The 13,761-nt window shown below is 33.9% G+C and overlaps 1 protein-coding gene across 4 annotated transcripts in view; it reads left to right on the top strand.

The window, feature by feature from the left end:
* SNTG1 (syntrophin gamma 1) overlaps nt 1–13,761 on the top strand; it is a 587,020-nt gene that overhangs the window by 547,323 nt on the left and 25,936 nt on the right. For all 4 annotated transcript variants that reach the window (XM_066379071.1, XM_066379069.1, XM_066379070.1 and 1 more), the window contains 2 exons: nt 1,084–1,236; nt 6,372–6,464. In XM_066379071.1, the coding sequence (XP_066235168.1) occupies nt 1,084–1,236; nt 6,372–6,464 (246 nt within the window). The remainder of the gene's footprint in view (nt 1–1,083; nt 1,237–6,371; nt 6,465–13,761) is intronic.

Genomic DNA, 13,761 nt, shown 5'->3' with positions numbered 1-13,761 from the left:
TCTCTGGGAGGGGTCGGGGTAAGAGAGGAGGAGGTTTGGACTGTCTGTCCTTCACTATTCACATATCCTATTCCTCTTGCTGGTGTTGAAAGTTTATTTCAGGGAACTGATAAGAGGGGTTACAGCTGTGATTTGTTACTTTTCAAACTTTCTCAGTCAGCCCTTCCTCCTTCAGTCTGAAACCCTGAGGTCATTGGCTTGAGTGTAGGATCACAGACATTGCAGCACCTACTCTCCTGCATTCTTCTGGTTTCTCCCCTCTTAATATGGTATTTATGATGTGATATTGTGTTCAATAATTGTTTTAAAAACATGATCTATTTTTTTGTTTTCTAAAATAAAAATATACTTCACTTATGTCCATTAATATCTGAATACCTTAGAAAAATATATTTGCAATATGTTATTTCTGTTAATATTGATTTATAAACCTGAGTCATATCCCAGAAAGGGCTGTATTTGAATATTAGTCTGAAAAAACTATCCAGAACACTTGGAATAGATCCAAAAGACTAGAGGCTATTACTAAAGAGGTCATAAATGAGAAAAATACACAAAGACATACTTAGTTGATATTTTATTACTGTTATTAAATGATACTTTCCAATGATCAAAAAGTATTCTGGAGGCTATTATTTCTATTAGGGCCAAACTCACACTCTATTTATTTCAGCATTTTGTATTATCCTTTTGTATAGTAAGAAACATTGCTAGTAAATCTTGAAGCCAGAAATCTTCTGTTTTGTGAACATGCTTTTATATCAATACAGAGAAGAAATAGGTTAGTCATGGACTGAGGCAAGGATTTTTGTCTGGAATTTAACTTTAAAAATTGACCAGTTTTTAAAATCAAATTTGTTGGGTGACCCTGGTTAATAAAATAAGTTTTTTAAGTGTACACTATTATAATGCATTATCTGTGTATTGTCTTGTTTAATCTGTTTCTGAGCAGTGACCAATTTTATTGAAGACTTAGTGATATCGAAAAGTGTAATCTATTAATGTATGACTGGCTTCTGGTTTGACAATGTAAGCAATATCAGTTAATGTATGCCAGCCCGTATAACTCCAGGTTTTCATCAGGACAGTGACCTGCTGGACCGGCGGAAACACTGTTTCACTGTGCAGTCTGAGTCTGGAGAGGACCTCTACTTCTCTGTGGAGTTAGACTGTGATCTTGCCCAATGGGAGAGAGCCTTCCAGACAGCAGCCTTTCTAGAAGTGGAACGAATACAGGTGAGAGAGTCTGTGAAATTTTAGGATCTGTGATACACAGATGCATGCCTACTAGCCTAGAGTTTTCATATAAATTCAAATTAGCATAAAAATAAAGTTCTCTGAGTCTTGACCTCCTTCTTAAATACATTCAATAATTAGCCATTGTTATTAAACAAATACAGTAGTAATACAACTCCGAAAAACTATTTTTTTCTAAAATTTGATCTCTCTAGGCTATTTTCTACTATTCAGCAAAAAAATATATTGGTAATTTTAATTAGAATTGGCTCCAGTTTATATCTAAAATGCAAATAATTTGATTTTAATTAATCTTTTACATGACTGTTTCCTGTTCTCCAGTCATGATTACCTCATTTTCAGTTAAATAGCTTTATTCACTCATAATGCCATTCTTGCAAGAAAGCCTTCACTTCAGACTTCATTTCTACCTATCAAAACTACACATAGACTTTGGAACTTTTTTTACAGGTCATATTGTCTATGAAGATATTTCTGATTTCCAGATTACCCTGCCCACTGATTGCCACTATTACATCCACAAAATTCTGTTCAAACTTTCCCTCTTGTAAACACCAATATTTCTTTTCTCACCAATATTATTTTCTTAACTCTGCTTACACTGTCTTATATTAGAATGATGTGTATTTGATACTGCTCACACTAAGTTGTAGTATGCTTGAGATTTTATTCATCTTCCACTAAAGTACAATACATTTTGTACATCACTAGTATTCAGTAAATATTTATTAAACTTTATTTCTTAAATATAAAATTATATCTAGATCAAATTTTATAAAGCCTTCAGCCTCTCCAATTTATAGAACCATGAAATGGAACAGGATACCAAATATTGGCTTTGCCACTGACTGCTGACAGAGACGTGTGGCGAAACTGAATAGTTGTGGTGTAGTTGCCATATGCAAATGGATTCAGAGGTAGGACTTAAACCTAAAAGTAGATACTTAACTTTTGAAAACAAATATATGATGATGATAATATAATATTGAGTAATTCTAGAACAATTATTTTTTTCTGACTACAATCTTATATTCAGCACATAAATGATGATCGCACCAGTATGATATGACAATCAGGAAAGAGAGCAGAAAAAGGACTCAAATTTCACTTATTTTGTTTCTTTATTTTTAAATTGAGTTTACTGGAGTGATACTGGTTAACAAAATTATATGTGTTTCAGCTGCCCAGTTCTATCTTCAACACATCTCTGTATAGTAGATGTGTTCAGCATCTCCAAGTCAAGTCTTCATCTATCACCATTTGTCACCCTTATCATTTCTCAATTGACATTTTCTAATAGTTCTGCTGATCTGCATGCATATGTCTAAAAATGTTTAAGTAATTGAGCAATATTGTTTTAATAATGTAACTTTATAGAACTTCAATTCAGTAAATACATACCTTAATATAACTGAAATGATAAAAATTATCTTAATTACTATTCTATTTCAAATATCAATATCTAATACCATTTTCAGCTTTAAATCTGTTAGTTTAATGAGTTGACATAAATTTAATTTATAACTGACATTTTTAGGTTGTCCTATTAGCATTTCCCTAGAATATCACATTTCACTTGAAAACAACTACATAGTGTTTCCTACCTATTATTGGTCTCTCAATTTAAGATTTCATTTTAAGTCTCTTTATGTTTAGAAATGAGAGAGATGAAATTATGTTGTTTTACTGTGTTTCAATACTGTTTTGTTATGGTTTTTTAACTGGGCTTAATTCTCTTAAGCTGATGTCCTGAGAGTGCATCTCTTTGGACTATCACCTTATCTATTCAAAACACCAATTTATTATGTATATAGTAAGTGAAATGCAAAATATTTAATGCATTTGAAGCTTTGAATTTTTAAATATATTCCATAGTAACCCAGTCATAAATTTTCTATAAAAATCTAACAATATTGTTACATTAATTACTTTAGCTGATATATAAGGTCTACCAGAAAGTTCTGTCCGTTTCTATCACAAGTTTCGACACGTAAGTACATGTTTATTTGGCGCATGTGTGCCTCTCTATTTTTATCACTTAATGTATACATACTGACGTAGCAAATTAAAACAAAGTTGATTCACGTTAGTCTTATGTGTGAAGTGATAGTGTACCCATGGCTACTGATAAAGTTCATTTACGCCACTGTAATTTTTACAAATTTCAACAAGGAAGAAATGCTACAGAAGCATGTCTGTCACATCCACCATATTCCCTGGACTTAGCACCCTCTGACTATCACTTCTTTTTGTCCTTACAAAATTTTTTGAAGGGCAAAAAATTCAAAAATGAAGAAGATATCAAACAAGCACTGGTTCAATTTTTCACATCAAAAGATAAAACATTTTTCAAAAATGGGATATACAAATTGCCCTCATGCTGGCAAGAAATAATTAATAATAATGGCAATTATATTATTTAATAAAGTTTATTGATGGTAAGAAAAATTTGTATTTTGTTTCATTCCAAAAACGGACAGAACTTTCCAGTAGACCTTATAAATATGACAGAACACTTGTATTGTTATTTTCAAAATTCAAGAATATGAATATATTTACATGGACAACATTTTAATGTTTCACTCTATATTCTCAATATCCTCACTGTGAAAAAAGCAGAAAGGAAGAAAGTTAACAAATTGATTAACACAATTATTTAATTAATAAAATTATTACATTGAAATTATTTTTCAACAGTAGGACTGCATGCTAACATTTCTTATCTTCTAATCTAATCCTTTCCCTATTTTCACATTTCATGACTGCTCATGTACTTAATAATAATGTAAATATTAACATATTTATTTTAAAAGGTAATCCATTTAATGCAGGCATTTCTAAATATTCTATATTTCTCACATAAATTAACATCTTAATATTTGGGAAATGTGAATATTAAAACATAAAAACAAAATTTTATATGAATAAAATCTTAAATATTTCTCTAGTATTTAAAATACCAACATAAGACGTAATTCATTTAAAATATTTTTAGTAACTTTGCCTTATTTTTGAATAATTTTTCCAGAGTAAATGACCAGTACTATTAAGATGTAGATAATTGTATTGAATTTACACTAATTTAATAGAAGTTTTAAGGGGAAAAGTACATTACTTTTTTTTTATTATAATTATAATTTCAAACTCTTTTGTATGTGTTTTTATCAAACTATAGAACATTAACTGTCTTTTAGAAGGTCATATTTACAAATATTTTAAATATGTATGATATATATTTAAATGTGAATAATCTTTAATTGTGCAAAAATCTTTCTAGGTGTTTCTAGTTTGAACAACCATAAAAGGGTATAATTTTTTATAACTCTAATTTAATTTTTATTATAAAATAACATAGAAATTAAATATACTGCTTGAGAAAATTAGGGGATATTTCAAAATGAATATGAAGTGATAAAATATTCCCTACCTTTTGTGATCAGTTTCATAAGTCAAATATTTTAATATTAAATTATATTACATGTACTCATTATATATTCTTATTAAGATTGTATATTACAGAATGAAATTTTAGTATTTCTCAATTTTTATCATATCTATATCATACATCATTTTCATTTAATGATTATTGATACAATATAATTCCATTGGTAATTTGAACTTAAAGATACAAATTTATGACCTTTCTGGTTGGCTCTGTTGTACAGCATCAGCCAGTGTGTGGAAGTCCTAGGTTTGATTCCTAGTCTGGGGACACAGGAAAAGTGACCCTCTGCTTCTTCCCCCTTCTTCTTTCCTTTCTCTCTCTTTCTCTTCTCCTTCCACAGCCATGACCTGAATGAGCAAGTCACTGCAGATGGCTCCATGGCCTCCCTTTAGGTGCTAAAAATAGCTCAGTTGCCAAGTGACAGAGCAACAGCCACAGATGAGCAGAGCATCAGCCCCAGATGGAGACTGCAGGGTGGATCCCAGTGGGGGTGTATGCAGGAGTCTGTTTCTCTGTTTCCCTGCCTCTCACTTGATAAAAAAAAAAAAAAAGAGGAAAAAAGAAGATATAAATTTAACATTTTTAATGCTAATTTTTTGCTGACACATTATTTCTACATGGTAGTACTTGAAAGTAAATAACAATTATGTCTAAATTGAAAAAACTTACATAGCTGTAAACATTGCTCAAGACTGGTAATAGTTTTAACAAGTAGTAACGTGTGGATGCAAGCATGGAATATGCTTATGTATTAAATAAATAAAATTACACTCAAAATAAACTTATAAGGCCTATTAAATTTGTTTTCTAATAGGCTTTTATTAAAAAAGTTAATTCCAAATTAATAATTTGGCATGGTTATAACTTTTCTATGCAAATTAGACTTAAACATTTGAATATGGAATATGTCTTTTTGGTGAAGGCAAATGTATCTATCCATCATGGTAGTAATAATATGATTTATTTAATGTGCATTTAGGTACAGTATTACAAAAAACCAATATGAAGTAAGAAATTTTTGTGCCTTGGTTTCAGATTCTGTGTTTTTGTACCTAAGAGTTCTTTTTTTGAAATATCTATAAAATTGGCATAAGAATTTAAGTAATACCTTAATCTTTAATAATCACTTTTGGTTTAATGAAAATGCAGTGATATTTAACTGGAGGAACTAACAACATAATCTTGCCTACACCTAAAAATTTTTGTACCAGTTTTATTGTCAATACAACAAGGAGAGTCAGTGTGGTAAAAATAACAACAGTTCTTTAAAGAAGATTGGAAACTTGGTTCTGCATACATCTTCACAAGTCAAAAATGCTTGGCTTCTGTTTTATTAACATTAGGATGTCGATAGCCTTGGCCCCATAGCTCAGTTAGTTACAGCATGCTTTCTATATGCTAAGGTTATAGGGTCAATTTTTTGTCAGGGAATGTACTGGAAAAGATAATGTTTCTGTCTGTCTCTCTCCCTTCCTCTTTCTCTCTAAAATCAATAAATAAATTTAAAAAAAAATATGTTCATATTATATTTCTTACACAATTACTACTGATAGCTATTATATAAAAACTTATTACAGAAGCTTTCACACAGTTTTGGATAAATATTAGCTGTTGGCATAGATATTGCATCAATCACATTAAAAATAACAGTGTTTTCTGTTCTGTCTAGTGCAAGACATATGCCTGTGTGCTAGAAAGTCATCTAATGGGACTGACAATTGACTTTAGCACAGGATTTATCTGCTTTGATGCTGCAACAAAGGTAATGTGTTCAGATTAGCTTTGAGAAATGAGCTGCAGATATTTTAAGAATAATTGAAATAACTTTAAACTCCTGTCAGCACTTTAGTTATTATGTGTCAAATTTAAGATTTCTACTTTTGTTAACACAAGTTAAATTATGCTTTAATAAGTTTATAGAAAACAAAGTATAAAATTTTGATAAAATAAATATGTTGCCACAAAACACTAGAACTATATAAACTGAATATAGATTGTGTACATATATATATTCATTTTTCTCTTTTCCTAAAAGTATGCCTTCATATTGAGAGGAAATTTTTCTCTTCAAAAATGATAACAACTTTTTAAACAACATGTTTATTTGATTATAGTTCTTTATCAACATCTTTAATATCAAAATGAGGATTTTTTTGTAGGTTATATGTTAGAATTTTAGAATGAAGGAATTTGAGTGTTTGAAGTTTCTAACCTGTGAGTATAATCCTTGTAAACAGTTGAAAAGGTCTTGTACTGTCTTATTGGGTGTACTTTCCATAAAGGTTATGTCTATAGGAATGATACATACTGCATAATGAAGGGCACCTTTTAATCCATTCATCTCTAAAAAATCTTAAAGCTTACCTGACCCTTCTTGGTACTGGAGTCACTGTGGCAGTTTTTGAGTTAGTACTCTGCTTAGGACTCTGGTCCTCACAGAAGTCATTCTCTTTCTTCCCATAAAGACACCAATTCTTTAGATCAATCACACTTTCTACTTTATCAAAGTATAACCTAAGAAAAAAGTTGTTATAATCCTTCTCAATAATTGTAAGGATTAGTGGTAGTCCTTTATTGTAATCCTTTATTTAAACCTTGAACAGGATTTTAAACAACAAATTCAAATAAAGCAAGATAGCAATAAATATATGTGAGAAAAGCTGAGTGTATAGATAGTGGATTGTTTTGATCTTAGGAAAATGGGTGTAGTAGCACAGCCCAGTTGGTCATAGCCAAGTAGAATGTGAATGGTGTTGGGAGAGCTTGTGATTTTTTATAACCTAACAATCAAAATTGATACACAAAATCTCACATTATTTAGGGATGGCCAGTGTTACTTTTTATTTTGATATTGAAAAATTAAATAACACACCTGTGTGGGTCAGCTATGACTGTCCAGTGCACTGCTTCTGAAAAATTCCAAAAACATTTTTCTCTAAATATGGAATTTCAGAGACCAGCAGCTCTTTTATAACTCTCATATGAGACTTATATAAACATTTCCTAAGACCAAAAAGTGTTTTTTAATAAAATCCTTTTAAAATCAGGATACGTTCATGAGTATTAAATCAGTTTAATGAATTTACTAATTTAATAATTAATTATGTTCATATTATTAAACTAATATAATTAGTTAATTATTATTAAAACTGATTAGAAATGATATTCAAGTCTGATTTTTAAAAAAGAAATATGGCCACAATTGTCAAAAACTTGCCATCACATGGTATTAGAATCTCATGCTAATGGAGGAGAAGTAAATAAATAAAATTTACCTGAATTTATTTCGAGAGCCTGACTTTCTCTTTAAGGCTAGTAAAATCCAAATCTGTATCAGGGTTCTCTGTGTGTAAGGGAGAACATAATGATATGAATGGTTTATATACCATGCGTGGGTCTTCTGTCCTGGGTGTGCTGGGAAGGAGGGATTAGTCAGGAAAAGGTAAGCAAATTCTTATGATGCCATCAAAGGAAAATTATTAAATAGGAGATGAGAATCTAGTCAATACCAGTTTGACACAAAAGAAACCACAATGGCCTTCAGGAGTAGTAATCACTATCCTGCCATTTTCTGGCTGTTCTTGGAAGTGTTTCACTTTAAGGCAATCAGAAAATTCATAGGGATGAAAAAGAATCTATACACATTATAATTAAGATAGTATCATTTCAGATTATATTAGAGTGATACAGGTTTGTGAAGGGATCCAAGGTGGCGATGGAGTAGGTAGACATTTTACTCGTCTCCTCCCAGGACCCAACTGGAGTTATAACTAAGTCTAAGAACAAGCATACTGAAAAACCAACTCCAGACTAAATGGAAGAGAAGTCTCATAACCAAGGCTTCACATTAAAACTGGTAGGAAGGGCATAGATACGAAAAGGGCTGCCCCCACTCCCAGAAGTGAGTGATGGCTGAGGTTCCCCAGCATAGAACACTATAGATGAGAAGAAATGCCCACATAGCATTTGGCAGTGAAAAGGAGTGAGGTTTTTCTGCCAGAAAAGGGTGGTTGATCTCAGCGGTACAGACACTATCTTAAAAGGCCAATGCAGACAATGTTGTTCATAGCCTCTTGGACTGGGCTCCAGCAGAGGGAAGGCTGAGCAGACTGGAGTCCCCGGAGAGAGACACAGTGGGGGAAGATCCATCAAGACCCCTGTGCTGTATCATTCTCCAATACTGCAGGTGCCATATTTCTTGGGGTACAACCTATGTGTGTCATCAGCTTGGGGGAAAGCAACAGCCCCATTCTTAGGAATCTCTCTTTCCCCGTCCTATGAAGATAGGGCCCTGCTGAAAATTAAGCAGCCTTGGTCAGGAATGAAAGGGCTGAGCAGATGCAGGAGGTAATAGTGACTCAGTAGTCAGGCTTTGAGGCTGGTGCTATTCCCCTTACTTTTCAGAAATTATGACTGGTGCTTTCTCCTCGTGGGAGATTCAGTAGAAACTCTCTGGGCTGTTGGCAGACCAAATCTCTGGGTTTGAGAGGCCCCACACACCCAACTCCTAGAGGTTACAGCCACTGAGGTCTGAAAAAAATTTTTCAGGGCATATGGGATTTTGAGGTGGGAGCCACACCTATCATATTTCCTGATTTCTGACAGGCACTTCCACCCTAGGGGAGATAACTAACCACAGTCTCTCTACTCTACCAGAGGCTTTTTTCCATAGACTGAGCCAGAAGACAGAGGCAGCAGGAAGTGGCTCTCAGGGAACTGTGGATCTTTTGCTAACTTGACCCCAGGCATGGTGCTAGTAAAGACCAGCCTACGTGTGCAGCTTGGTCTTGCCATGTGCACGTAAGCCCAGCAGAGGTAGTCACAAAATTTGGATTGCTGGTAACTCCAAATAGGTTGCTGAGGACTAGTGACTGGCAGTGTCTTACTCTGGTCTGCACCAAGTTTTTCTTAAGAGACCCAGAACCATCACATCCAGTGGCTAGGTACAGACAATATTAGAGCAGAATCCAATTAGCATTACACACAGCATATGCAAAGGGAGAGCTCATCGTTTACCAAATCCAGCTGAGGCAAATTTTCCTTCCTGTGGTGAGTACCTACACAGCAGCTCTCATGCATTGAACATGATAGAGACTCACAGTCAGCCAGCCCAAGTAAAGAATTTAAATTTGTGATTTCCACAATGATCAGCTGCCAAGGGGCCCACCTTAGAGAGAACACTGATTACAAGTGCCATTTTAACAACTAGTTCATCAAACTAAAAAAAAATTAGGTATCAGTTCTGCCAAACTGGTGCAAAACAGCTAAATCCCACAGCTGCTTCATATCTGCTCATCTCTAACAAAATAGTCTTTAAAACAAAAACTATAGTAAGAGACAAAGAAAGTCACTATATCATGGTAAAGGGAGCAATTCAACAAGAGGATAACACCAGCCATTGTAAATATTTACAAACCCAGTATAGGATCACCTAAATGTAATACAAAGCAGAATTTGATGGACATTAAGGAAGAGATCAACAGTTATGCAGTATTAGTAGAGGATTTTAACACCCCCTAATATCAATATAAAAAATTGAAAACAATATAAAATATATAAAAAATATTAATTAAAACATATTAAAGGAATATTAATTTGAAATAAAGACTTAAAATATATATAAATAATAAAATAAATATAAGGTTGCTACATTGTGGATTTTCACCTATCATGGGGGATTCTGGAACCTAACACCCGCGATAGTCAAGGGAGCACTGTAACATTAAATACTTAAAGGTTAAACAGCATGTTATTAATTAATAAATGTGTTAACAATTAAATCAAGCAAGAAATTAAAACTTTTCTTAAAACAAATGAAAATGAGCATACAAGACCCAAACACTGTGGGACACAGCAAAAGCAGTCCTGAGACAAAAGTGTGTAGCATTATAGGCATAACTCATGGAGCAGGAAATATCTTCAAATAAACAACCAAGCCCTGCACCAAAAAGAACTAGAAAGAGAACAAAGCCCAGAGGAAGTAAATAATAAAGATCAAGGTGGAAATAAATGACATAGAGACTAAAAACACAATTAAAAAGATCACAGTAAAACCAAGAGCTGGTTATTTGAAAAGGTAAAAAAGAACCCTGGCTAGTTGGCTCAGCGGTAGAGCATCGGCCCAGTGTGTCAAAGTCCTGGGTTCGATTCCCAGCCAGGGCACATAGGAGAAGCGCCCATCTGCTTCTCCACCTTTCCTCCTCTCTGTCTCTCTCTTCCCCTCCCACAGCCAAGGCTCCATTGCAGCAAAGTTGGACCTGGTGCTGAGATCAGCTCCGTGGTCCCTGCCTCAGGCACTAGAATGGCTCAGGCCGCAATGGAGCAATGCCCCAGATGGGCAGAGCATGGCCCCCTGATTGGCATGCTGGGTGGATCCCGGTCGGGCATATGCAGGAGTCCGTCTGACTGCCTCCCTGCTTCTAACTTCGAAAAAATACAAAAAATACAAATTAAAATTTAAAAAAGAAAAAGTAAAAAAGGTTGATGGACCTTTAACCAAAGTCATCAAAATAAAAAGAGAGAAGACAAACAAAACTAGAAATGAAATATTGATAGAAGTAAGAAATGACATCACAGAAATACAAATGATTGCACAAAAATACAATGAAGAACTGTAGACCAAAACGTTGGACAACCCCAGGGGTCGGGAACCTATGGCTCGCAAGCCAGATGTGGCTCTTTTGATGGCTGCATCTGGCTCTCAAACAAATCTTTAATAAAAAAAATGTTAAAAATATTACACTGCACATATTACAATGCATTCATTTCCTACCGCTCATGTTCATGGTTGTGGGTGGCTGGAGCCAATCACAGCTGTCCTCCGGGACAACACCAAATTTTTATTGAATAATGCATAACATACATGGGTCATTGTATGGCTCACATGGATTTACATTTTAAAATATGTGGCGTTCATGGCTCTCTCAGCCAAAAAGCTTCCCGATCCCTGAGTCCTAGGCAAAATGGATAAATTTCTAGAAACATACAATCTTCCAAAACTGAATCTGGAAGAATCAGAAAACCTGAGCAGTCTGATTGCAACAAATGAAATGGAAACAGTTATCAAAATACTCCCAGCAAACAAAAGTACTGGACTGGATGGTTTCATAGGCAAATTTTACCAAACATTAAAAGAAGAACCAATACTTATCTATCAATAACTATTTCAAAAAATTCAAGAGGAAAGGAGACATCTAAGCTCATTTATTGAGATGTGCATTATCCTAATTCCAAAACCGAGTAAGAAGAAAAAATACAGGCCAATATCCCTGATAAACATGGATGCTAAAATTCTCAACAAATTATAGCAAACTGGGTCCAACAACAGCTTAAAATATCATACACCATGATCAAGTGAACTTTATTCTGGGTCGAAAAGGATAGTACAATATTTGTAAATCATTAAACGTGACTTGTCATGTAAACAAAATGAAAGATAGAAATCACATGATCATATCAATAGATGCAGCAAAGTGGAAACAGAGAAAACATGTCTCAGCACAATATAGGCCATATCTGAAATACCCACAGCCAACATCATACTCAATGGGAAAAAAATAAAAGAAAGCTCCATAAGATCAGGAGCAAGACAGGCATGTTCTTTTTTACTCTTTTTCAACATAGTACTGGAAGTCCTAGCCACATAAATCAGACAAGAAGAAATTATAGTCACCCAACTTGGTAAGAAAGAAATAAAACTGTCATTATTTACTTACAACCTGATTCTGTACATAGAAAACCTTAAAGTCTCTGCCAAAAAACCACTAGACTTAATAAATGAATTCAGCAAATCAGCAGGATATAAAACTAATATTCAGAAATCAGTGGCATTTTTATATACCAATAATGAAATGTCAGAAAGAAAAAATAGGGAAATACTCCCATTTACTACTACAACAGCCACAAAAATAAGTACTTAAGAATACATTTAACCAAGGAGGTAAAAGAGTTGTACTTAGAAAATTATAAGACAATAAGAAAAGAGATCAAGGCAGATACAAACAAGTGGAAGCATATACTGTATTCATGAATAGAAAGAATGAACTTCATTAAAATGACGAGGATATGGAAAAAAGGTGAACACTTGTGCACTGCTGGTGGGAAAGTAGACTTATGCAGTCACTGTGAAAAACAGTATGGAGTTTCCTAAAATAATTAAAAATGGATCTACCTCTTGATCCAGCTATCCCACTTCTGGGAATATTTCCTAAGAATCCCAAAACACTAATTCAAAAGAAGATATGTACCTCATGTTCATTACAGCATTATTTACAATAGCCAAGATCTGGTAACAGCCAAAATATCCATCAGTGGATGAGCGGATAAAAAAGCTGTAGTACATTTACACCATGGATACTATATGCAGTATATGTGCCCATAAAAAAAAAAGGATAAAATCTTACCTTTTTGCAATAACATGGATGAACCTGGAAATTATCATGCTAAATGAAATAAGCCAGACATAGAAAGACAAATACCATGTAATCTCACTTATATTTGGAAGCAATGAACACAATAACCTGATAAACAAAATAGAAACAGAGGATGGTTACAAGGAACTTCTGGGCAGCTGTCAGAAGGAAGGGAGAAGAGGGGCCTGGATAGACCAAAGAAGAGATTAGCCAAAAAACATGTATATGTAACACATATGTACAGACAACAGGGTAGCTATAGCCAGAGGTAAAGTGGGAATGAAGGTAAGGAAAAAAGGCAAAGGGGGAGAAATGGGAGTGGAAAGAGACTTTGCATGGGGCAGGGGTGACAATGAGGGGGTGTAGATGATGTTATATTGAGTGTGACACTTGAAACCCTGTCAACATAATAAATTAAAAAATAAATTTAAAAAGTATGCTACAGTTTTGGAAGCAGTGAAGTATCTGGAAATGTCAAGATGTTTCTCATTACTTATTACTTGTGCCAGAAAGTCCCCAGGGAAAACCACTTTCCTGAATTTTTCAGAGAATACAAGGTGCACTAAATAGCACTGTATTCCACAAACTTCATTTTACATTATCAGTGTAGCAATAGCTTATACATTCTTATTCCTTTGGTGTTGCTGG

This window comes from Saccopteryx leptura, chromosome 3 (assembly GCF_036850995.1).
Source record: "Saccopteryx leptura isolate mSacLep1 chromosome 3, mSacLep1_pri_phased_curated, whole genome shotgun sequence".
Lineage (NCBI taxonomy): Eukaryota > Metazoa > Chordata > Mammalia > Chiroptera > Emballonuridae > Saccopteryx > Saccopteryx leptura.
This window is presented reverse-complemented; position numbering and strand designations above follow the sequence as displayed.